At 57.9% G+C, this 24840-nt stretch overlaps 3 protein-coding genes across 3 annotated transcripts; 2 read left to right on the forward strand and 1 right to left on the reverse strand.

The window, feature by feature from the left end:
• Window positions 1–222: 222 nt before the first annotated feature.
• Window positions 223–7132, reverse strand: LOC111138960 (ADAM metallopeptidase with thrombospondin type 1 motif 4). Its single transcript, XM_022490998.1, has 9 exons — window positions 6461–7132; window positions 5025–5348; window positions 4663–4795; window positions 3937–4107; window positions 2945–3231; window positions 2653–2839; window positions 2220–2395; window positions 1127–1302; window positions 223–691 (listed from the first exon to the last, which is right to left on the reverse strand). The coding sequence occupies exons 1-9, from the start codon at window positions 7100–7102 to the stop codon at window positions 265–267; spliced, it is 2523 nt and encodes an 840-aa protein (XP_022346706.1). The 5' UTR covers window positions 7103–7132; the 3' UTR covers window positions 223–264.
• A 3630-nt stretch (window positions 7133–10762) lies between these two features.
• On the forward strand, window positions 10763–20374 carry LOC111138869 (NADH:ubiquinone oxidoreductase core subunit S2). Its single transcript, XM_022490803.1, has 14 exons — window positions 10763–10871; window positions 11684–11790; window positions 14452–14642; window positions 16119–16239; window positions 16404–16516; window positions 17327–17401; window positions 17551–17628; window positions 17776–17861; window positions 18059–18178; window positions 19042–19171; window positions 19423–19518; window positions 19685–19768; window positions 19905–19962; window positions 20151–20374. The coding sequence occupies exons 1-14, from the start codon at window positions 10777–10779 to the stop codon at window positions 20186–20188; spliced, it is 1392 nt and encodes a 463-aa protein (XP_022346511.1). The 5' UTR covers window positions 10763–10776; the 3' UTR covers window positions 20189–20374.
• A 564-nt stretch (window positions 20375–20938) lies between these two features.
• LOC111138962 (Fc fragment of IgE receptor Ig) lies at window positions 20939–24095 on the forward strand. Its single transcript, XM_022491000.1, has 5 exons — window positions 20939–21057; window positions 22965–23056; window positions 23186–23221; window positions 23565–23585; window positions 23742–24095. Exons 1-5 carry the CDS (start codon window positions 21009–21011, stop codon window positions 23802–23804), a joined length of 261 nt encoding a protein of 86 aa, XP_022346708.1. The 5' UTR covers window positions 20939–21008; the 3' UTR covers window positions 23805–24095.
• The last annotated feature ends 745 nt before the right edge of the window (window positions 24096–24840 follow it).

A 24840-nucleotide genomic window follows, 5' to 3' on the forward strand; every position in this document is an offset into this window, starting at 1 on the left:
AGAGGGGGCAGTGTAGATGGGGACGGTTTCCCAGCCCCTTCCATTCACCACCCGTCCCTGCCGTCCAGGGCAGGAAATCAGGGCAGGGCCAGCCTGCGAGTCTGGGGCGGGGAGGAGCGCGGGCCTCATGCTCTCCGCCCCTCCCCGCCGTGTCTGCGTGTCTGCGTGTCCGTGTGTCCGCGGGAGGCAGCCGGGGAGGCCCCGTCTTTCTGCCAACTCAGTCCGAGGCCCCGGTGCCCGGCAAGGGCAGCGGGGAGGATGAGGTTATTTCCTGCCCGCCCAGGGGCGCCGCCGGAGGATCTCCAGAATCTGAGCCTTGCGGTGCAGCCAGTCCTGCGGAGGGGGGCGGGGTGTGGACGGCGCTGGCCGGGGCACGAAGAAGCTGTAGCGCAGGCGAGCGTTCTGGGGGTTGCCGGCCACCAGGACCTGCAGCGTGAGCGGCTGGGCCAGGGGCCCGTGGCCGGCCAGCGTCTCGGAGGCTGCCGTGGCCCCGCTGTAGCGGAGGCTGACCCCCCCGGGCAGGACCACGTCCGTGGCCGAGGGCATCAGCGTGTACTCTCCGTTGAGGGCGTAGGAGCCATCTGGAAGCTTTAGGGCCAGATAGAGACTGCGGACCCCAGGGGGCCCCTGCTGCCGGACCAGGATATGCGTGGCCCCCGCGGGGATAGTGACCACGTTGTTGTATCCGTACCTGAGCGGAAAGAGAAGACGGGGGCTCAGCATCTTCCCGAATCTCCTCAGCCTTTCTGAGCCGCTTGTACGATTGTGTGTGTGAGTCTGTGTGTGCAGAGGGGTGTCTCCCCAAACCTACGTGAGGTGTCTGGCCTGGATCTGAGCTCCCTGCCAATGCGCCCTCCTCCCTCTCCTGTCTAGACCCCTGACTGACGTGCCCTGCTTCCCAGCCGGGCCAGTTCCTACTCTCCCTCCAGGAGCAAGTCCCCCCCCCCCCCGGAGGCCCGCCCTGACGCCCGCTGCAGCCGCAAGCTGTCTGTGGAACACATGGGACGCTGTGCTCGGACGACTTACATCCGCCCCCTCACTAGACTGTCAGCTGAGAGGACAGACGGTGTCAAGTTCACCTCTGTACCCCAAGGGCCAGGAAGGGGCAAATCAATAGTGAATGAACCTGAATTTTCTGAAGGAGCCAGACTGTTTACTGCAGCTGGAACCATCCCCACCGCACACCATGCACTTGTCAAACTTCTTTTTGGAGCCAATGACACGGTCACAGCCTGCATGGATACAGCGGCCCTGGACACAGACCGACGAGCTGTCCGGGGAACAGGGAGTCCCATCTACTACCTGCCAAGAGAAGGAGAGATGCAAAGGGTTCTTCCTGAGTCAGGAGGGCTTGGTGAGCCAGACCAGACCCACATCCCACCCAGGAAGGGGACGTCAGAAAGGCTGGGTGGGAGGGGACGAAGATGGGGTGTGGGGTGAGTCCCAGCCCTGGGAAGGGGGAATAATCCTAACGATACTAATTATAAAAGCCACCATTTCCAGAAGACTCCCTCACAATCGGGCACTTTGCTAAGTGCCTTATAAACTAGAATATAGATCTCACACACTATTGGAGGTTTCTAGACACAGAACACTGTGGTTTAGAAAGATGAAGAGACTCTCCCAAAGATGAGCCGGCTGGCAAGCGGAGGGGCCACGAGGGAAATGGGCAGGTCTGAGTCTCAGCACCAGCCCGGAACCTTGATGGTAGCGACCCAGACGGCCGCTAGAGGGCGGCCGACGAGCAAGGATGCTCCCCTGGGGGAGGGCCAAAACCTCTGCGAGGGCGCGTTCTTCCTTTGGGCTTTCACAAGCCGCCCTCTCCCAGAGAAGGGGTGCAGGGACGCCACCGTCTCCAAGACGCCTGTCCAGTGAGCGTCTGGCCTCCCATGAGCCGGACGAGGCCACCCATGTAAGTGACAGAGGAGCCCACAGAAAGGGGGTCAAAGACTTGCCCAGAAGGCCACATCCGTTCTCAGGCAATAGAGAGATGGGACCCGGGAGACGGAAGAGAGAGAAAAAGATCCCAAGGGAAAGGGGACGGGCTGGAGCTGCCTGACTGGGAACCGATCCAGAGTCTGGGGCCTGGTTTCCAAATATCCGCGGATGGGAAAGTGTGAGTGGACCCTGGGCGGGCCTGGAACGGGTCTTTGCCATCAGAGAGCAGGGGGCTTCGGGACAGTGAGCACAGCCGGGGCCCGGGGGCACCTGGTCCTCACCCGTGGTTCCAGCACGTAGTAGTAGCCCAGGGCCCGGGCCTGGCAGGTGAGCTTGCACTGGTCCCGGGGGGCTACCCCCGTGTAGCGAGGGACCCAATCCATGGGCCCTGGGAAGCTCTTGAAGAGGTCAGTGCGGTGGTTGAAAGCGGCACACTGCTCGTCACGGAAGGTCAGTGCTGTAGGGGGTGAAACCGGCGATCAGGGTCCTCTTTGCTCACTACCTTCCCCGTGAGCCCCTCCACCTAAGCCCCTCAGAGCTCTACACAGCCTGGCACCTCTCTTCACTGCAGACGACCACAGAAGGTTCCCGGAGGGTGAAATTACTCCCCTCAACAGCAGGGACTGTCCCCCCCACTCCGCCCCGCTCCAGGGACCATGGTCCTGCTCTACGAGCATCCCCCCCCCAGTGGCTTCTGCCCCTCCCGCTCCTCACCTGAGCCAGTTGGGCAGTCCTGGGTGTTGCAGGAACGGAAGCGGGTGCGGCGACCCTCGCAGTACTTGCCACCATTCCGGGGGACTGGCCGCGTGCAGTCCCGGGACGAGAACTGGACGCCACCACCGCAGCTCCGAGAGCAGTCGCCCCATGACCCCCAGGGGCCCCAGCCACCAGCCTGGGGGATCTGCAGAAGCACAGAATGAAGGGGCGGGATCAATACCCTCTCTTTGGGTCAGGGCCAGCCCCACTCCTTCAGACCCCCTGCTGCATCCCTGGCCCGGGATCTCACATTAAAGTCCTGCAGCTGGTCCACGTGGAGGCAGCGGCCCCCCATGCAGGCCTGCGACGGCCCGCAGGGAGTGCCATCAGCCCAGGGTGAATGCTTGGTCTGGCACATGGCATGGCCGTTGAGATGGCCGGAACACCAGAGAGCAGCACAGGGCGGTGGCAGCTGGGGACAATGGCGTGAGTCGGGCCCAAAGGTCAGCTGACACTGGCGATCGGCGTCATAGTCCTTGCCAGGGAAAGTCACAGGCAGATGCAGGGGAGCTGCTGGCTTGTCTAAGAGACAGTGCCCTGGGGAGGAGATGGGGTAGGAAGTTAGCAATGGGCTGAGGGAACATTCTAGTTGCTAGCTGAAAGTGGGGACTCCCTGGGGCCTGATGGGTCCTAGAATCCAAATCCTTGGGCTGGAAAAGGCTGTGAAGAGCTGATGCAATGTATTGGGTGCTTATTACATGATGAACCTTTCTCATTAACCACGAAGAGCAGCTCCGAGGTGGCGATCGTCTCACGCCGGCTTTACCGACCAGCCACACGAAGCTCACACTCATGCATCTACACTTGTCCAAGGAACAGAATCAGGCTGGGAACCCGAAGCGCTAAGTCTTCCGACCTCTTCTAACCTACCACAGACCTCTTGAGTAGGCTTAGTCTCCGCAGCCCTGCCCAGAAGTGGCCACCCTGCCAGGCTTGCACGCCTCCAGTGACGGGCAATCACTCCCTTCCCAGCCAGCCTGTTCTCATGTGAAGGGTTCTGACCCTTAAAAGGTCAGATCTCATTCTATAGCACCAAAAGTCGCCTCCCTTGGCTGCACTATTTATGCTAGAGGAAGTGGGAACCACACAAAGACAGAAGCATTTCTCACCCCATCCTACACTGCAGAGGAAACCCACTGGAGGCAGGCAGTCCGGCCCATGCAGAATGCGGCAGAAGAGAAAACACAGTGCAGGGAGCAGGGACAGGGCGCTGCCCGGGGCGGGGGGCTGCCCTCTGCTTACCGTAGCCGTTGTCCAGGAAGTCAGTGATGAAGCGGGCACTGCAGGGGGACCAGGGCTCCTCGGGGTCCACATGGGCCATCACAGGAGCCATGACGTGGCGGGAGGTGCTCCCAGGCCCATTCAGACCGACACATGGTTTTGAGTTGTCATGGAGCATGTTGAAGACATGACCTGTGATAGCAGAGGCCTTGCTAGGGTTGCAGGGTCCCATCTCTGTGCCCTCAGGGGGCTTCAAGGCCAGAATAACCTGGGTGCAGCTGTGGGTGGTCAGATCCATTCCCTACCCCACCCACACTGCCCCCCATCTCCTTCTGGGGCTCCAGTATGGAGCCCCCACAGCTCTGTCTCCCCTTCCCCCAAAAAACACGCAGGGCACCTCCCGACCCTCTTTTCCTTTGTAGCCAGCATTCCGAACCCTGAACCCAGCCGCTCCGTCACTGACCCTCCTGAATAACATCTCTTTCAATAGGGGGCCCTCCCCAGACACACGCGTGCGCACGCACACAGCACTCACGGTAAGTTTCCACACACTATCTCATTCAATAAAAAAAATCTAAATATCTACACCCACAGCAGAAAAAGTTAATGGCCATGGAGCTAGGCCTGGGCAGGAGGAAGAATCACTCTGTGACCCCTTCCGCCCTCCAGTGAGCTCACTGTCCCCTTCCCCTGCCCGACAGCTGTCCCAGGCCGCCCTGTTGCCCCGTAGCCCCACTCCCACGTTACCCAGTTCGTGAGCAGCAGTGAAGGCCGACTGGAGCCCGTCGTCCTCCACGATAGCACAGCTCCGAGCCGGGTCACACACAGTGCCCACGTCAGCCATGCCCAGAGTGTCGCAGGTGGAGACCCCACACAGGTCCTGTGGGGAGGTAGCATAGAAGGTGCATGAGGAACCGGGACCCCCTGGGTCCACTGGGACAAGATCTAGCTTCGTGGGGGACCTGGGCCCCAAGTAGCCAGCGCCATTGGGACCCGCATGGCAGACGGGGCAGCATGGCCGGGGCCAGGTGCCCTGTGGAACACCTCCAGGGGCACCGTTTCCAGCACAGCGGACACAAGGGGCTTCTTGGAGCTGATTGGGGCCTCACCTGCCGGGTGAACAGGATGGCTGTGTCAAAGTGGTCAGGGTCCGAGTCCTCGGGGGTGTTGAGTCCCCGCTGCCAGGCGCAGAAGCTGCGCAGGGTCTGGGCGGCACTGGGTCCCACCTGAGGCCCTTCCTCGCCCGGCCCCAAAATCACGAGCCGCGTCACCACCAAGCTGACTGGGTTGCGGATGCTGGGGTGCTTGAAGGCCTTGGCGGCGGCGGCCATGACTGTCAGCAGGTAACGCTTCAGCCCTGCACCGTGAAACGCTGCCATCTTGTCGTCCGCCACGACCAGCGTCTCCACAAATCTACTCAGCGAAGCGAAGCGCTAGATGGGGAGAGAGGAGGGGAGCATCCTGAGAGAGCCTCCCAGACCCGCGGCTCCTCTCCCCCTCCCTTACTTTCTGGGTCTGCAACTCAGCAGAGCCAGCTGGGCCCCACATACCCAGGGGATTCCTGATGGGTCTTGGTTGGGCCCTCCCCACCCCCACCCCAAGTTCCAGGGCTTTTGTGGTAACTCAAAGAAATCAGCTGTTGGTTCTAAGGAGGGGAGGGTAAGGGGGATGCCACGTCCCAGGGCAGGGCTGCGTGTGAGCCCCAGAGGTGAAAAGCAGCTGGGACTGCCTCTGGGAGGGGCTCTGGGGTCCCCCAGGCCTGAGTGCTCGGGGCCCGCAGGCCTGGAACTAGAGGGCCGGGCTGCAACGTGTCTGCCCTGTGTGGTTGGAGGAACAATTCAGTCAGCAGCTAGGGCCCGGGCCAGATCTTGGCGTGGCGGGTGTGGAGGGATAGCGGCTGGTCTGGATTAAAGCGAGAGAGGGAGGGAGGGAAGAAGGGGGAGGCGGGCAGTGGGAGGGAGGGAAGGATGGAGCTTCAGGCAGCCCTGCAGTCAGTGCACAGCGTGGGAAGGGGACTGAGCAGAGGGCACATGGGCTGTCTTTCCTCCCTGTCCACTTTTGCCCTACTTTGCAGTTTGCCAGAACTATTTGGAAGGCAGTGCCAGAAGCCAGAGGCCAGTCCCTGGGGCTTCGAACCTCAGTCCTTTAGCCGGCAGTGGGGGGCGAAAATCAAATTTGGGGCACGGAAAAGAGTCAGGGCCCAGGGGGCTGTTGGGAAAGCTTTCTAGCAGGAGATGGTTCCAGTAGAGTGCCTTGGCCAAGCAGGGCTGGGGTGGGCAGAGGGGTGTCCCTTCCCAGCAGAGAGTCTCTGACCCACCTCTGGGAGCCCTTCTGGTGTCAGCAGCCTGGCCAGGAGAAGGGCTGGGGCAGGGAGCATCCAGAGCTTTCCCGAGAGAGGAGGCTAGCGGAGAGAGGAGAGGCAGACAGAAGACAGGGAAGAAGCAGCACGGCCAGCAGTGGAAGTGGGTGGGGAGAGGGTGAATAGGGGTCAGTAGGACAGACATGGCGGGAGTGGCTGCAGGACACAGACTCCACGGCTGCCTACCTTGGCTCTTCGAGGGCTGGGGCTGGGATTCCCGGGAGGAGCCTTGACGTTGCACATGGGGCCCTGGCTGCTGGCAGGACTCTTCCGGCGGAGGATGTGAGCCCCAGGACCCCCGGCAGAGTTAAGGGTGCCTCCCTCCAGGGGCTGGATGTGGAGTTCGGTCCCCCGATACTGCAGCACCCCTAACAGGGCTCCCCCGTCCCAGTGCAGAGATGCCACCGACTCCGGATCTCCGTTGACAGTGCCGGTGAGGTAGGTGCCTGGCTCGGCCCCTCCCAGCAGCTCAGGTGCTTGGCCCAGGTACTGCACCGTCAGCCCCTCAACCCGCACGCCGGGGTCCTGCTCCAGCTCTAGAAGCAGCATCTCCCCAAAGGCTGGCAAGCGGTACAGAAGCCTGGCAGGGGTGCCTGAACCCGGCAGGACGCTGCCATTGAGCTTCTCTGGAAACACGATCTCCTCCTCCCGGGGGAGGGGGCTGGCGGGCCGGGCCGAGGGCAGGAGCGAGGCCAGCGGCAGCAGCAGCAGCAGCAGCCGTCCCACTGGCCGAGAGATGGGCACAGTGGGGAGCAGTGGGCGGGCATGGACTCCCCGCAGCCAGCACCCCGCCAAGCTCCTCCTGGGATGCCAGTCTGTCCGGGACATGGCACTGGTGCCGCAGCTGCGAGGGATTGAGGCCGTCTGGGCACCCAGTTCTCCCTGCCCTGGCTTTGGAAAGCTCCTCTCTACAGCCTGGGGGCTCGGACTTGTGCCAGGCTCAGAGGCAGAGTTTTCAGAGGGGCTGGGGACCTTCAGAGGAGATGGCGAAAACTTGGCCCCCAGGCTCAGGAGAGGCGCCGAGTGGCCTGGCTCTTCCAAACTCTCCTCTCCTGGGTCTTTGTCTCTCCCTGCCCCTGTCTTCTGCAGCTTCTGTGGCCTCTCCTTCTGGGCTTCCTCAGACTGTCTGGCTTTGCCTCTGTGCCTGCCCTGTCTCTGGCTCCTTCTGCTGTGCCTTTGTCTCTGTCTCTCTCCTCCTCTCGCGCTCGCCCGTGTCTATGTGTCTGGGGGTCTCCCTGTGGGCTCTTCCCAGCCTCTCTCCGCGCCGGCTCTTTTAAGCGTCCTGAGCTTCTGCGATTGGCTGAGCTATAAGCCATTCAGCCAGGAGCTCTGTTGGTAGGACTCAGATGGGTGTTTCATTGCTTCCCAAAAATCCTAGTTTTTGTTTTCCTTTAAAAAAAAATGGGACTTGCCCAGGGGAGGGGAATCTCTAGCAGCCGGATGGATCCCAGGCACTGGGCCAGCTGATGACGTAGCCTTTCCCCAAACCCCACAGTCGGCTCTCAGCTGTCTCTTTCCCTTTTTGGTGGGACAGAGCCCCAAGAGGGGTAGGAAGTAAGGGAAAAGGGCCTGGTCAACATGCACAGAAAGGCCCGGGTCCCGGGAGAATTCTCGCTTCCATTCTCTAATCTGGCATGGCCTCCCTTTTCTCAGGGCTTCCTCAAGCTGCCCTCTGCCCCTAGAGGCTAGTCGCCAGAGCTGAGGCAGCTGAGCGAACTGCCAGGGAAAGACCGTGGGGAACAGGTAAGGAAGCACCAAGAGGGCAGAACAAAGGAAGGAGGTGGCTGGACTTGGCTCAGGACGGGACCAAGCACTGAGAGAGAGAAAAGGCTGCAGGGATGTGGGACAGGCGAGGAGACAGTGATCAGGGAGTTTACTGCCCAAAGGTAGGATGGGTCTGCTTAGAATGGGTACACGGAGCAGGCAGAGCGAAGGCAGGAGGGGTTAATGACTTTTCCTTTTATAGAAGGAGGATCCAGGGTAGCACCTCCCCTCCTTTAACACTCCTCTTCTTCAAGCTCCCTGCTCCTGAGTTACCACTACCCACCCCCTCCAAAGCCCAGAACAGCCAATCCGCCTCCATTCCCTGCAGGGCTCCCCCCCTACCACTTCCTGACCCCCACTTCCCTGGCCCAGCTCCCAGTAGCTTCCCCCAGGCTCTTGGAGCTGTTCCTACCCACTCCCAACTGCCCTAAATCCTCCCCCAGCCTCAAGTCAGCCAGCCCCCAGTACAGAAAGACTTGTTCTCTTAGGAACGCAGCTGCACCGAAAGTCAGTCCATCCTAGGGAATCCCCACCTGGCTCCCTCCTTTGGCCCCACCTTGCCCTGAGAACACAGTCGTTCCTGGAATATCTAGTGATTTTTTATTTCTCATTCCCCATGGGACGCGGAGAAGGTGGAGGCTGCCCCGTGTATTCAGGGAAATCAGAGTCCTGAAAAATGGGAACCCAGTGCCTGAGGTGGGGAGAGTGTCGAGGGAGGCAGAGGTAGTGGTAGGAGAAGGAAGCCAAAGGATTCCCTTGGTTGGGTTCTGGATGGGAAAGAACTCGGCAGAGAGGTCTTGGGGGTAGATGCTCGAGATAAAGAAGTTAAGGGTACAGAAGTAGAGGCAATTTCTGCCCACTCCATGCCACGGCCACTCCTTTCCCCAGGATATCCCCAGGAAAGAGAATGCAGTCAGCGGTCCTTTTCCTTTCCCAGAGGCACATCACCTGCCCCTACCCCCATTCCTCTACCCATTCTCTGCCTTGTCACCTCCTGTCTCCTAGATCATATCCGCCACAATGCTTCCTTTCCCCCTCCCTTCCTGCTCAGGTCGTGACTACCTGCCCCCGATGCCCACCACTTCCTGAACTGCCCACCATGGCCAGACCACCTCTTGACCCGCCATGTGCCCTGACTCTGGTCCTAACTCTGGAGGGGGCTGGGGCTGCGGGAGTCAGACAAAGGACAGGAGACCAGGAGGGGCAGGGCCAAGAGGAGCTATCACCAGAGGACTCTCACTGCCCCTTTCCAACCCCCTATCTGAGATGAGGACAAAGGGGGTGACTAAGCAGTGAAAGACAAAGGGCCTTAGAGTCACAGCAGCAGTGTGTGGGGGTGTTGGCCACAGGGAGAAGGCACAAAAGATGCAGTGTCCTAGGTGGCCCCCCAGGAGCCCTCACCCCAGTATCCCAGCTCAAGCTGCCTCCAGGGCCAAGCAGCTCAGACTCTATCCTGACTTCTCCAAGGCTGGATTAGGGCAAATAAATGCAGTCCCCCCACCAGCAGCATCGCCCTGCCCCCTCATCACGTTCACTGTGCGTTCACTGCGTTCCAGCCACAGAGGGAGAGCAGGCTCAGGGAAAGGGTAGGGGGAGTGAGGGAGACAGGGAGGCAGAGCCTCTGCCTGGCTGTGGGGGCTGCCCAGTCCACCCCGGGTCCCAGTCAGTTCCCACAGCCAGGGATGTGGCCCCACCCTTTGGGACGGTTCCCATTAGGTCAACTCCCAGGCTAGAAGTCTGGCTTTCCCTCTTTCTTCACAGCTAAGAATTCCCTGTCTCTGCCACTTTCCTGGTCTGTCTGCCCCACCCTGCAGCACTGCTGGTGGGCCGTCTCAGGGACCCTGTTGGGGGGGGGGGGCTGGGGACCGGCCTCTTTCCAGGCTCAGAGTGGGAGGCCTGTGCAAACTCAACGGGTGGCCCAGCTGGAGCTGGGCTGGGAGGCACAGGGAACGAGCTGGAACTAGCCTCCAAGGCTGCAAAACTCGTGGTCTCTTCCATGCAGAGTTGGGATTAGACTCCTGGAGGCACGGTGTTCCCATGCGATGCCACTGGCCAGGGTCAGAAAGACAGGAGGGAAAAGAGGACTTGACCCTGGCCGGAAGTAGGGAATGAAACATCTCTAAGGGCGCTTCTGTAGCTTCTGGAAACCTGGCAGACATCAGGGTCACCCAGAGGGGGCCTCCTCTCCCCATCTGGGCTGAGGTGGCTCCTCTGCACCCAGCAGCCTGCTCCAACGCTGGTGGCCTTGGCGTCCTTCTCTTTCGTTTTGGTTTGGCGGGCGCTCTCAGACCCGCCCAGCCGCGCTCGGGCCCCCGTTCGCGAGCCCGTTTGGGCCATCTGGAAATGAGCTGGCTCCCTCCGCTCCCAATCTTTTGGCAAAGCCTGGGGCTGGCTGTCCCGGGAGGGCCGGGCTCCGACGCCGCCACCCGGAGCGCGGCTCGGGCAGGGGGCGGGGAAGCGCGCGGGCCAGCGAGCGCCGGGCCCCGCGGGAGCCGCAACTTGCTCCGACTCCCGCCTCGGCGAGTCCGCCACGAGGGGCGAGCACCGTCCGCGGCCGCCGCTCCGAGAGCGAGAGCGGAGCCTCGGCGCGGAACCCGGACGCTGTCGGCTCGCGGCGGCCGCGGCCCCGCCAGCTTCCAAGAGCGCGGCCCCGTGGTGCCCATAGGCGGGGAGCCGCCAGGGGGCGCGCGGGAGGCACTTCCGCCCGTTCTCCTTCCCGCAGTCCGCGGCGGGGCAAGATGGCGGCGCTGAGGGCTCTGCGCAGCCTCCCGGGCGTCGCGGCCCAGGCGCTGCGGCCGGGAGCCGGGGGCCGGCTGCCGGTGCAGCCCAGCAGGTGAGACTCCCGGCGGCCCTCGACGCGTAGCCCCCGACGCCAGGATTTCTGGGGTCCGGCGCCTCCGCGGGCCTTGTGACCCCCTAGGAAAGAATGACACAGGCCTGTGACCCCTCGCCCACGCCTGCTGTCCGGGGCTCCAGCATGCAGTGGCGTCCGCTCCGGCCGAGGGAGGGAAGAGGGGTGAAATCAGCTTGGGGGGGGTGACCCTGCTCCCGAACGTTAGCGATAGTGTCACCTTGCCCTTGTGCCCTGCTTCTCCCGAATGTCCTCATCGGTGGCGTGTAGCTGGTGAAGTCTCCTTAAACGAGAAGAAGGAAGCACTCCTGGAGTTCAGGGTGGAACACAAACGCAGATACCTTCCCCACGTGTCCCCCCTTCCCCCCCAACGTTGGTCCCCAGAACAACACTCAGGTCTCGGGCTGAGCCCCTAGGAGTCATGCCCCTCCCCCCCGCCCCTGCACCGGCACCGCACGGCACACCTCTTCGTCTTGGGTTGACCTTGAATACACACGTTGCTTGCATTCATAATGCCCCAGGTGGAATACGAATGCGGTGAGAAGTTGAAGGAGCTGGGATCCCCGGCCTTGCATGCTTAGGGGTGATGGGTGTAGTGATTGCAAGAATAAGTTGTTGGTAGGAATGGAAATTCAGGAGTTCCAGCTTGTTCTGCTAAAGCTACACTGTGTGCCAGTGACTTGGCATTGGGGAATCCACGGGACCCTTCCCTGGGCCCACCAGAGAGTGAACGGGAACACTGAAACCAACCACTGTTGAGGCCCCGTGTCTAGGATCTGTCTTTAACTCCCTAGAGGTGCTCGGCAATGGCAGCCAGATGTGGAATGGGCAGAGCAGTTTGGGGGAGCTGTCATGTACCCCACCAAAGAAACAGCCCACTGGAAGCCTCCACCTTGGAATGGTGAGTTCCCAGAGCCCCTGCCCCGACTCGCCCCCATCCTTTCCCTAAGCTGATTTCTGAGTGCTCTTGAACTCGATGTCAAGGCGAGTTTGGACCCTCATCCTTTTTGCTTCTTTCACCAGCACTTCAACAGAGTAACACCGATAATAGGGCAGGTGTTTGTCAGTAGAGAAGGAAAAGAAGAATGTTCAAGGAGAAAAAGAGTAGATCCTCGTCAGCCTTTGGAGGTCCCTACCAGATTTATATTTTTAGCTTCAGGTTTTTCCAGAGATTCAATGTATTTCCATCTTCTTTTGGTAAAAAAGGTGTTTTTTTCCAGTGGTACCCAAATGCAATCTTCCAGACTATGAAGCATTTTTCCCCATCAAAAGTAGCTCTTCCTTGTGACTTTTTGATTTTGATCAGTGGTACCCACGTTTTCCTTAATTTCTCAGGAATGAAACATTTTAGTTACCTTTGGCTCTTTTTTTCTCTCTTGTCCTCCTTAAGTCCAAGAAGTCACCAAACCATGCAGATTCTTTTATAATGTTCCACATCGGACCATCTTGTCCTTTCTTGTTCAGATCTATTTTGTACTAGACCTTAGTTACTCAGGCGTCTCCTCACTGGGTTCCTGCCACTGATCTGGTCCCCCTCCAGCTTTGCAGCACAGTGTAATCACCCCCATCTTCCCCAAACACCATTTTACCATGGCCTTCATTCTCTTGCTCAGAAACCTTCAGAAGACTTCCCATTACTTTTCAAAAATCTAATAGTAACAGGGCCAGGTGTTGAACCACATATCAGGCGTTTGATAGGCATTATTTCACCTAGTCCTTGCAACAACTCCATGAGAGTGAGACTAGTGTTATGCTACTCTTGAGAAAATCGTGGTGCAGGGAGATCACAAAACTTGATCAAGGACACATACACGGCTTTGTACTTGGGTCTGTCTGACTCCAGAACCCCTGGTGAAGAATTTTGGTTGAAAAGTTAAACTCTGGTTTCAGTTTTTGCTCTCCCATTTACCGGCGAATAAAGTGCCTGTTTCGTAGCATCACTGTAAGGGTTAAATGGGGTCATAACCATCAGAACCAGTTAGTGACCGGCCCGTGGTAAGTCTGCTGTAAGTGTGGTTATTAATGATACCAATAATTGAAACACTAGCCCCTACTATTTGCCCACACTCATCTTCTGCTTCTTGGTAGAGAAGGAGTTCCACAGAGACGTCCTTGTTCCCAAGGTTTGACCTTTGTTGATTCCATAGCCTAGGAAGGCTCTCCTGTCTACCTGTTTGAGTCATTCCCATGCCGTGTTTTTAAGAACCGCCTCCCATCCCGCCTCCATGAAGTCTTCACAGCATTCTTCTCTCCCTTTAAATACTTGACAGCTGAGCCGCTTATTTGATAACTTGTAAATTTGGCCTCTGTTACCTGTTCCTCCCACGGACTTATTTCCCAGTTAAACTGTATGCTTTTTGAGGGTGAGCGTTGCCATTTGGTAGTAGTCAGAATTAAGTACACATTTCCTGATTGGTTGGGCATTCATCAGATAGACTTGGGGTGGATCGTTCTGGTTAAGGATGTGGACTGTGTTGCTAAACACATTGAGATCAGTCCTGACTCTGCCACTTGCCCGCTCTCTGAGAAGTCATTTGTTCTCTCTGGCTTCAGTTTCACCAATAAAATGAGGATAATAATAGTACCTACTACTCGTGTGGCTGTTAGGGGAATTAAGTTAATTAAAATCAGTGAAGGGCTTAGAGTAGTGCTTGGCACATAATAAGGACTATATGAATGTTATTAGTATTGTCATCTTTATTTTCTTTTAAAGACTTATTTATTTGCATGCGTGCACATGTGTGTGGTGGGGGACAGGCAGAGGAAGAGAGAGAATCTTTTTTTTTTTTTAAAGATTTTATTTACTTATCGGACAGACAGATCACAAGTAGGCAGAGAGGCAGGCAGAGAGAGAAGAGGAAACAGGCTCCCTGCTGAGCAGAGAGCCCGATGCGGGGCTCGATCCCAGGACCTTGGGATCGTGACCTGAGCCGAAGGCAGAGGCTTTAACCCACTGAGCCACCCAGGTGCCCCGAGAGAGAGAATCCTTACACAGACTCTGCAGAGTGCAGGCCCAACTCAGGGCTTGATCCCAGGACCCTGAGATCATGACCTGAGCCAAAAGCAAGAGTTAGCGCTTGGGGCGCCTGGGTGGCTCAGTGGGTTAAAGCCTCTGCTTTTGGTTCAGGCTCCTGGGATCGAACCCTGCATTGGGTTCTTTACTCAGCAGGGAACCTGTTCCCCCCTCTCTTTCTTCCTGCCTCTCTGCCTACTTGTGATCTCTGTCAAGTAAATAAATAAAATCTTAAAAAAAAAAAAAAAAAAAAAAAGAGCTGCTTAACCAACTGAGGCACCCAGGGGCCCCAGTATTGCCATATTTAAAAAGGTATCTGGGAGACACGGAAAGAGTAAGGGTCTTGCGTGGTCCCTCTTGTCAGGAAATTTAGATCTTCCTCCCCTTTTTCCCATGTAATGGTCTTCTTCCTGCTTAGGTTGGCAATTAGGGAATCAGCAGGGTGTGGAGTGACAGGGAAGGGCTGTAGGGGGAGGCTCACTCTTTGCTGTCTCTTGGGGGCGCTCTAGGGAATTACCATTTGGCTCTGAACTCTTTCCTACTTCTCAGATGTGGACCCTCCAAAGGACACAATGGTGACAAACCTGACCCTGAACTTTGGGCCACAGCACCCAGCCGCCCACGGAGTCCTGCGGCTCGTGATGGAGCTGAGCGGGGAGATGGTGCGGAAGTGCGACCCCCACATCGGCCTGCTGCACCGAGGCACGGAGAAGCTCATTGAATACAAGACCTATCTGCAGGTGTGGGGGTGCGCAGGGGCCTGCTGACGGGCCCTGGGGAATGCCGTGGCCTGGCACTTTGCCAGTTCGTTGCCCCCAAAGCCCCAGGGGAGGAGGGCGTTCAGGACATGAGGACGGTCTTGGTTGGGAGGATGGGGAGACGTGCCGGGGGCGTGTGACCGCAGTTCATCAGTCCATCCAGATGTGGTTTACCCAGCAGGAGTATTTGGCAGCTGGAACACCCCCAGCTTTTCTCCAGATGGCTTTTGGCTGGCCCCTTTACCCTTTCTCTAGTGCCTCAGTTTCCCTGCTCTTATATCGAGCTAGTACGTCAAAGCCAGTGTCCCCAGGGACAGGGGAAGCGGCAAGAGACGTCAGCTCCTTAGGAGTAACAGCCGATTCTTGTATCTTCCGGCCGTCTCCAGTCTGTTTTCCAAACACTCCGTGAGTCAGAGTGACCGGGAGGGAGTTGGGGCAGCGTGCCGTTTTGAGGAGAACTCTGTGACCCGAGTGGTGAGGGTCAGATGGGAAGGAATTGGAGCAGGGACAGGCATCTGAAGTTTTTTCTTACTGTCACGAAGAAAGGTCTTGCTCACAGAGGGTGACGAGGGTAGGGTACACCCGGCTGACGCGGACGTGATGGCCGCAGAGAGTCAGGCGGGAATGGTGTCTGGTCCCAGAGTATGGAGCTGCAGCGTGCAGCGTTAACCCATGTCACAGTGACATCAGGGCAAGAACTGGCTGTCCCAAAGACGGGAGTCCCAGCCCCGCCTCCTTCCTGGAAGCTGAAGCCTGCTGGGCATGTGGCTTCAGTAGCTTTCTTGGCATTCTGAGAAAGAACCATTTTCTCCCTGACCAGAAGCCAATGCAGCCCTTCTCGGGGCTCTGTGTTCCTTCAGTCCCTCGCTCCCACCCGGTTACTGCTCAGACTGGTCACCTCCCTCCCTCACTGTCTCAGAGGGGCCGTCTCGTGTGAGACGGTCGCGGGCCAAGGTGCTCTGGAGCAGCTCCCGCCGGCCTGCGAGAACAGGTGTGGGGTTTGTGAGTCGTTGTTCAACAGCCGTGATCACAAGTTGTAAATTATGTGAACTCACAATTTAATAAATTCTGTCAAGGGCCGAGGTAGGAAGTCCTCAGAGCTTATCCCTTTCTTACTTGCATTTGCTATGCTCTGTGGTGCCGTCACTGGGTCCGCTTCGCAGAAGTACCGTCCGGCGCCGTGTTCAGTTCCGTGGCCGAAAGCGGCCCCGCCGCGTGGACCTTCCCCGTGGAAACCGGCACACACGGCACATCACGGTTCCCTCCAGCCCCTTCAGAGAGCTCGTTTGTAAACGTTCGCAGCGTGTACAGCTGGCCGGAGGATGCTGCCTGCTTAGCTCCTGGGCCTGGAAGGCCTTATGCAGCACGGACCCGGAGCTGGCGGACAGTGGTGCGCTCGGCAGGCCGCTGGGGGCTCCTGGCCCCACACGGGTGACCCCGGTTCTTGCCTCTTCCCAGGCCCTTCCGTACTTTGACCGGCTGGACTACGTGTCCATGATGTGCAACGAGCAGGCCTACTCTCTGGCTGTGGAGAAGCTGCTCAACATCCAGCCTCCACCCCGGGCGCAGTGGATCCGAGGTAAAGCCGCAGCCCTGCCCGTGGCCCTCCCCGGCCATTGCCGGGCTTGGAGCATCGACCCCAAGCTTAGTACGCAGACCCCAGGTTCTGCGCGCAATCGCCGTGTTGGCGGCGTTCCTGGGCTCCTATATCCTTCTTTCCTTGTGGTCCCTCCCTGTGCGCAGTGCTGTTTGGAGAAATCACGCGGCTTCTGAACCACATTATGGCTGTGACAACCCATGCCCTGGACATTGGGGCCATGACCCCTTTCTTCTGGATGTTTGAAGAGAGGGAGAAGGTAAGAGAAGGAGGAGAGGATAGGCAAGGGGGTACAAGAAGTGGAGAAGGTTCTTGAAGGAGACGAGATTAAAAGGAGAGAGAACATAGAACATTGAGAGGAAGGAGGTCTTCTTAACTTGGGTTGTGTTCTTCTTTCTTTCTTTCTTTCTTTCTTTTTTTTTTTCTTAAGCAGGCTCCCTGCTGAGCAGAGAGCCCTATTTCAGGCTTGATTCCAGGACCCTGGGACCATGACCTGAGCTGAAGGCAGAGGCCTTAACCCACTGAGCCACCCAGGCGCCCTTCTTTTTTTTTTTTTAAATATTTTATTTATTGGAGCGCCTTTTTTAAAAAAAGATTTTATTTATTTATTTGACAGAGAGAGAGATCACAAGTAGGCAGAGAGGCAGGCAGAGGCAGAGGGGGAGGCAGGCTCCGTGCTGAGCAGAGAGCCCGATGCGGGGCTTGATCCGAGGACCATGAGACCGTGACCCAAGCCGAAGGCAGAAGCTTAACCTACTGAGCCACTCAGGCACTCCTAAATAAATAAAATCTTAAAAAAAAAAAAAAAGAGATTTTATTTATTTTTCAGAGAGCACAAGTAGGGGGAGCGACAGGCAGAGGGAGAGGGAGAAGCGGAGCTTAATCTCTGGACCCTGAGATCATGACCTGAGCTGAAGGCAGATGCGCAACTGACTGAGCCACCCAGGCGCCCCAAACTGGGGTTCTGTTCTTAAGGAACCCAGTGTTGTGAGGGGTTGGGTGGGCACCAGCGCGTTGTTGGACTTGGGGCCCAGGACTTTATCACTAATTCCCAGTGTGTCCTATCAAGATGTTTGAATTCTACGAGCGCGTGTCTGGGGCCCGGATGCACGCCGCCTACGTCCGCCCGGGGGGTGTGCACCAGGTGAGCCTGAGCCCCTGCCTTCCCTGACCTCCGGCCGCGCCTGTATCCCCTGTGGCCACTGGAGGGCAGCGCGGGCTGATGGAACCACTGACCCTGTGGGGGGGGGGGGGCGGGGTCCCGCTCATTGCTCTTCTCCATTTGGCTCTTAGGACTTACCCCTTGGGCTTCTGGATGACATTTATGAGTTTTCTAAGAACTTCTCTCTTCGGGTTGATGAGTTGGAAGAGGTAAGATAGGAGCCAGGAGCTGGAGGGGAAAACCCCTCTTTTCCCCTCAAGAAAGGTTCATGGGGTCTTAGTCCTGGTTGTAAAGACCCCAGCGGCCTCTGACGGGAGTGAGGATGAGCGTTCATGTCCAGTTTTCCTGACCAACAGATGCTGACGAACAACAGGATCTGGCGGAATCGGACAGTGGACATTGGGGTTGTGACCGCCGAAGACGCGCTTAACTATGGGTTTAGGTGAGAGGAATGTGACTTCTGCGCTTGGGGGGCGTCTAGCCTAATACCTTGGTTTGGGCAAGGTGTGGCGCCGTCCGTGCCTTACTCTGAGCTCAGACGTCTCCCCGCGCCTGGAGGGAAAGGGGAGACCGAGGAAGAGAGTGCGCCTCCTTTCCTGGTTCGTGGAAAGGGACCCTTGTTCCCGTTCCGTTCTCCAGTGGCGTGATGCTCCGGGGCTCGGGCATCCAGTGGGACCTGCGGAAGACCCAGCCCTACGATGTTTATGACCAGGTGGACTTCGACGTCCCTATTGGCTCTCGAGGGGACTGCTATGATAGGTAAGGCCAGATCTTCTCCGCCCGTCTTCCAGCTGTTTTCTCCTGTATGGCTTTTCTCTTGGCCACTTTCTGTATTCCTGAATGTTCCAAAAGCTTTTGGAGCTCTTGTGTCTGTTAAGCTAGGTGGTTTTCTAAAGCCGTCTTCTTTTACCCTCACTTATCCTCATCTCTTAGATGGAACTAGTTTGGGCTGCATTTTTGTAGCTGAGAAAGCTGAGGCTTAGATGTTCAAGATCAGCCTGGGGTCATCCTGTTTGTGGTGGTTGAGACCAGAGCCCTCCCAACCCGGCGCTCTTTCCACTGAGTTCTAAGCTTCACATTCCATTCCTGAATACGATTGGCTTCTGTTTTCTTTCTTTCTTTTTTTTAAAGATTTTATTTATTTATTTGACAGACAGAGATCACAAGTAGACAGACAGGCAGGCAGAGAGAGAGGGGAAGCAGGCTCCCTGCTGAGCAGAGAGCCCGATGCGGGGCTTGATCCCAGGACCCTGAGACCATGACCTGAGCTGAAGGCAGAGGTTTAACTCACCGAGCCACCCAGGTGTCCCTTCTGTTTTCTTTTTGAGTCGATTTGACTTTCACCCGTTCTAGAGTCCAAGAAGTGTCTAAGAGGGGAGGACCACGGGACATGGGCTGAGAAGATTGGGAGGGGACTTGGGGCAGGAGCCACACCAGAGCCAGAAGACGAGAGGTTTTACCTGGGTGGCCAAGCCAGGCAGAGATGCTGCCCTAGGAGAAAAGAGGGAGGGAACAAGTCAGCCAGTGCTCTGGGTCCGGGAAGGGACGCCTCGCCTCCTTCTCTGCCTCACGTCTGCTCTGACGGCCCCTCTCCTGCTCTGACCCCGGCTCCTCCCCTTCAGGTACCTGTGTCGGGTGGAGGAGATGCGCCAGTCCCTTCGCATCATCTCGCAGTGTCTGAACAAGATGCCTCCCGGGGAGATCAAGGTCGATGACGCCAAAGTTTCTCCGCCTAAGCGAGCAGAGATGAAGGTTGGCTCTGGGCGGAGAGAGAAGGGAGAGGGGCCAGCAGCGAGGGGGCAGTGTCCTCGGTTACACCCTGCTTCTCAGTTTTCCTTTTTGAAAGAATTCACTGCGGGAGTCTTTGCCTCCGTAGCTACCTCGTCCGTTCACGGCGTGGGTTTTAGTCTCCCCCCGGGTGGGGGTGGTATTTCCCGCACTGTGGGAAGGGCTGGGAGACACTGGGATCTGGCTCACTGCTGCTCCATTCCCCCTCTTTCCAGACTTCCATGGAGTCACTGATCCATCACTTCAAGCTGTACACGGAGGGCTACCAAGTCCCCCCGGGGGCCACGTACACTGCCATCGAGGCTCCTAAGGTGAGGAGAGATGGGGAAGGAAAGGGCAGCCCGGGGCACTGGGGGACTGGAGACAGGTGAGCAGTCATCGGCGAGTGGGAGGACATGGGGGGGAATAGAGAGGCTTTGTTGGCAGAGAAAAGTCTTCTTCCTGTTAACGGAGGCAGCCAACCTTCTCCTCCGACAGGGAGAGTTTGGGGTGTACCTCGTGTCCGATGGCAGCAGCCGCCCTTACCGGTGCAAGATCAAGGCTCCAGGTTTTGCCCACCTGGTAAGAACCAACCCCAGGGATTCTCTCTCCACTAAATGAATCAGTCATTAGGGACCTCGGGTGAGATTCTGATGAACTTCCCTTCCTCCTCCTCCCACCCTGCTTATCTCACCTGACACTGTCCCCATCTCTCCAGGCTGGTTTGGACAAGATGTCGAAGGGACACATGCTGGCGGATGTTGTTGCCATCATAGGTACGAGGCCTGTTGTGTGGCCGAGAGGCTGCAGATGAGGGAGTTTGGGGCTCTGACGGGGGCAGAGACTGAACACTTCTATTCAGAGACTGTGGGCACGGACTCAGATCCTCGGTCTGCCGGGCACAGGAGCGAGTTCTGGATTTTTGGTGATACCACTTTTTTTTCTCCTCCTGCTGATCTCTTAGGTACCCAAGATATTGTGTTTGGAGAAGTGGATCGGTGAGCTAGGGAACAGCATTTGGTACCCCTGCCTGTCTGCTTCCTCCTCGGAGCCCAGCCGTCCCTGGAAAGGGACTCTGTGTGCGTGTGTGTGCACACCTGCAGACACTCAGCCGTCAGGCTTTCTGTGCATGAACTAGAAAAGGAGGAATTAGAATAAAGTAGCCGCCTTCTGGCCCCTCTGCCCAAACCTCTGGTGTGTCTTTCTCGGTATCTTCCCGTCTTCCGCTTTGTTGGAGAAGTTGAGAACGTGAGTTAACCCTGCAGCTCTCTGTGAGTCTCCGTTCTTGCCAGTTTTTCCTGTTCTTCTCCACCCCCTTGTCTGACTCTTGGCCTTCCCACTTCTCCATTCCCCATTTCCTCTTTTCCCCACAGCTCCCCCTGCCCAGACTTGGCTGCCTCCACAAACTGGTAAACGTCCCCCATCAAGACGGGGGCAAAGTTCCATGCGGCAGGGAAAAGGCTCCGGTGGGGTCTCAGGGACATTGAAGGGACAGTTTCTTCCAGGTGTGTCCGGACGTGGGGTGACGGCCGGTTTAGATGGCCTTTCTCAGGCAGGGGCGCCCCCCACCCCCCAGCAACCCATTCCCTGGTGCCTGGGACTTGGTCACCGAAGAACTGAGGCAGGAGAGCCCAGATCTAACTCCCTTAGTTGGCCCTTCCGGGATCCGCCCGGACTCTGGTGCAGGAAGGGGAAGGGGCCAAAACTGGGGGAAGGCGGGGCAGGAAGGGGGGAAACTCTGTGGTCAGGGAGCCGCTGAGCACAGCTGCGCAGTGCCAGAGCGTCCGATCGCCGGCTCGCGGCCCTTCAGCTCCCGCCCAAGATGGTCCCCGCGGTGGTCTTGCTCCTGCTCCTCCTAGTTGAACAAGCAGGTGAGAGGGTGGGCTGTGGGCCCACGGGCTGGGCTTAAGGTGAGAGCTGAGGGCTCGAGTCTGAGGGCCGAGGCAGGGGAAGACGGGAGAAGGCTGGCAGGTGGGCGCCGGGCTCAGATGGATCCTGAGACATTGAGGATGGTCCCTTCTGGTCCCCGTCAGGGCGCAAGAGTCCTAGTTCCCTGTTTTCACGTCTCCTCACTTTTTTAGGGTTGATCACGGGGAAGGCTTCCGTTGGGCAGGGGAGGTATGACATGAAAAGCCAGCCTGGGGAGAAGCTTCTTTTCCCATGATCAGCGTTTCCTGTGTGGTGCCTTTGGGCTGGCGCTGGGAGCTGATCTCAGGCTGGGCGGTGAATTCATAAAGCCCCCGAGGAAGGCGGGAGCCTGTTGCGTCCGACTTGTCGGTGAGGCAAGGATGGTCAAAGTAGACCTGGTACCTGCTTCCGTGGGTCGTCACCAGCCCAGGCCACTCTGCCAACAGCTGCTGTGAGGGCTGGGGTGGGAGGCAGGATGCAGTGCCCGGTTCGGGTGGCCTGAGCACCACCAAGAAATGGAGGCAGACACGGGCAGGTCTCAGAGGGTCTGAGGCTCCAGGCACTCAGTTTCTACACTGTCGCTTCTGGCTGCCTGTGGCTGGGCTGTGTGTTTGCGTTTTGATGGGGGTTGCAGCTGGGGCTGTGGAGATGGGGGGCTCGTGAACCTCCAGGGAAGTGGGAAATTGAAAGAGACTGGCTGGGGGAGTCCGGCAGCCCAGCTGTGAGGTGGAGGGAAGGACTGCGTGGGTGCCGACCTGCTGCCACCAGGCGAGAGAGCGGGGGCACCGAGGCAGAAAGGTCGGGACAGAAGCGCTGAAAAAAAGCCTGGGTTTGAGCTCCTGCTCTGTCCCTTTGCCTTCTGGCCCCAAAGGAGTTACTTAGCTTTTCCGAGCCTGCCTTTCATCCTTGGTAAAATGGCGATAATGAGGTCTCCCCCAACCAACCCCCACCCGGTAGTTTTTCGGTTTATGCAATATTGTGGGAAAGAGCGTCAGGGGACCAGAGGTACCACCCAGCATCGGCCACGTGCCGGTGAGCCCCTCAGAAAGGGACTCAGAGCAGACTGCGGCTGGGGCTCACACCCTGTTTGATTTTTTAAATTGCATAAAACTTCCTCTCTGGCCCAGAGTGAGTGAGTAACAGGGCAGAGCGCCCGGGGCTGGAATCGGGCTTGTGGTCATCCCCCCACCCCCCAAGCTCGGGCAGAGCCTCTCCCCCAGCCATGCGCCATCGGGATCCATGAGGCCCAGGGAAGCAGACACCTGTTGTTCCATTTTTGAGCCCACTCTAGCGGGCCAGAGATGCGGGGACCGAGGCTCAGAGATGACCGATAACAGGGTAATTGCCTTCCCTCCCTTCTTCGGTTCACATCCTTCCTGTCCAGCCCTCAGCCACAGGTCATAGGACCTAACAGAGACACTCCTGTGGTTTCTTCAGTGAAATTTGTCGCTGCCTGTCCCTCACCCTACCCATTTGGGCTGAGGTTTTGGTCTTCGCCGAGTGAACTCAGATGAGTCCCTTGAGGGCTGTGAAGTGCTCACTGGGGCCTGAGGAACCGACAGGGCGGAAAGCAGAGGCCTGGGGGCCCGAGGCGGGGGGGCCGAGGAGGGCTGAGGGGGGCTCCCTCCTCAGCTCTCAGCGCCTGTAAGTTCCATCGCAGCGGGCAGAACACCCCACACTTCCTGTCCCAGCCCTGCCCCAGGGTGAGAGAGAAGGGGGAAAGCCGAGAAAAATAGGATCCAGAGAGGAAGACCAAGTGTGTCTCCTGGGAGATTCCCCACCAGGCCCGGTCCCACCTGCCGGTTCTGTCCTCCGAGCGCCGGAACCTCCCCGATGTCCCTGACCCTGAGGGCACCCTCTGTCCCTTCAGCCGCCCTGGGAGAGCCTCAGCTCTGCTATATCCTGGATGCCATCCTGTTTCTGTACGGTATTGTCCTCACACTTCTCTACTGCCGACTTAAGGTAAGGCCGGGGGAGGGGACCGGCTTGGCTTTGAGGAGACGGAATAACCAGGGATCCCTGCGAAGTTGGGGGGGATGGGGCTGGGCCACTACCTTCGCCCTTACCGATGACCTCTCTCCCCTGCTCCAGATCCAAGTGCGGAAGGCAGCCACAGCTAGTTACGAGGTATGGCCCCTTCCGCGTTTGGGTGTCACTGCTACAGACTCCCAGTGTCGAAGGTCCCCCCTTCCCCTCCCCCTGCGCACCCTGCCACCTAGCCAGGCCCCAAGTAAAATACTCAGCAGGTGATGAGGGAGAGCGGAGAGTGACCCTGAGTATGCGGTGTGTATGTGCATTTGTAGCCCTGCGGGCAAAGGGGCATTCATGCCCCAGAGTCCCCACATGAGTGCCCTCTGGCCCCAGTGACCGGCCAGCCCCAGCCACATACCTCACTGGGTGGGGAAGAAGAGGCCGAGGGACCCTGAAGGAGGCATGGGTGTCTAACGCCTTGTCCCTTTTGCTTCTGCAGAAATCAGACGGCATTTACACGGTGAGTGAACCTGCCTTCCCCCACCCCAGTCTGGGGAAGTCAACAGGAGAGAGTGGGTTTTCGTGTGACCTTTGAAAGACATAGGGTCAATAGGGGGCCCGACAGGGGGCCTGCAGTGTGCACAAGCCCTGACCATCCTCTGACCTTCATCTCCAGGGCCTGAGCACCCGGAACCAGGAGACGTACGAGACCCTGAAGCATGAGAAACCGTCCCAGTAACTTTAGAATAGATGTCCCTGGTCACGTCCTTCCCCTCCTCGTTCTCTTCCTAACCCCCATGGTTGACATGACATATGTTCCCAGTTAGTGCCAGCCGGCCTTACCTCTGAAATGATGCTACGTCCCCCATTATTGGACACTGGTGGGTCTTCCTCCCCACCAGACTTCTGCTCAGATGCTAATCATTAACGTGTATATTCTGATCTCACTGCCCTTCCCCACCCCTCTCTTTCCTGTCTCCCGCTCCCACTCAACAATGGAAATAGAGTATCACCAATAAAGCCGTCAGAGCCTGGACTCTATTCGTCTATTTATCATATCATATCACATCATATCATACCATATCATCATATCATCATATCATATCATCATATCATATCACATCATATCATATCATATCATCATATCACATCATATATCATCATATCATATCATATCATATCATGTCATGTCATATCATATCTTTATTCAGCCTCTAGGAGGCGCTAGGCCGGGGACTGACGATGCCGTTCTGAGTAACGAGCTCCCGACCCCACAGAGCTCACGGTCTGGTAGACTTCAGGGCGAGGCTGCCTGGTCGAGGAGTGAAAGCTGCCCGTGGCTGGGGCAGGGTGAGACCCTCCGCCCCAGGTCCAGTGGCATGGAGCTGGAACAGCGAGCGAGTGTCAGGTGTCCAGGCACATTCAGAACATCGGAACCTAAGAAATGACGTCTGCATCCAGCTTGGCTTTCCGTGTGTGGCAACTGGACTGAGGTTGGGCCGTGGAGTAGCCTGGCTGTCCCGCCCCAAACGGTGACCAATCCGGACCAGAGGGAGGGTCAGGGAGCAGCGTGGGTACAGCACACAGCAGGCATGCATCTGGACATTAGCGTCGCTGAGCAGACGGCGTGTTGAAGCCTTGTGGGACCCCCCTGATGGAAGGTTTTACGGGAACTTGAGTTTTCAGTGGTTTCTGCAGGCAGGAGGAACCTTAGAGGGCCAGATGAGGGTTGGAGGCAGGAAAGGCAAAGGGGAACAAATGGCCCCTAGATGGGA

Source organism: Enhydra lutris, unplaced genomic scaffold, assembly GCF_002288905.1.
Source record: "Enhydra lutris kenyoni isolate GAN:26980312 unplaced genomic scaffold, ASM228890v2 scaffoldscaffold94, whole genome shotgun sequence".
Lineage (NCBI taxonomy): Eukaryota > Metazoa > Chordata > Mammalia > Carnivora > Mustelidae > Enhydra > Enhydra lutris.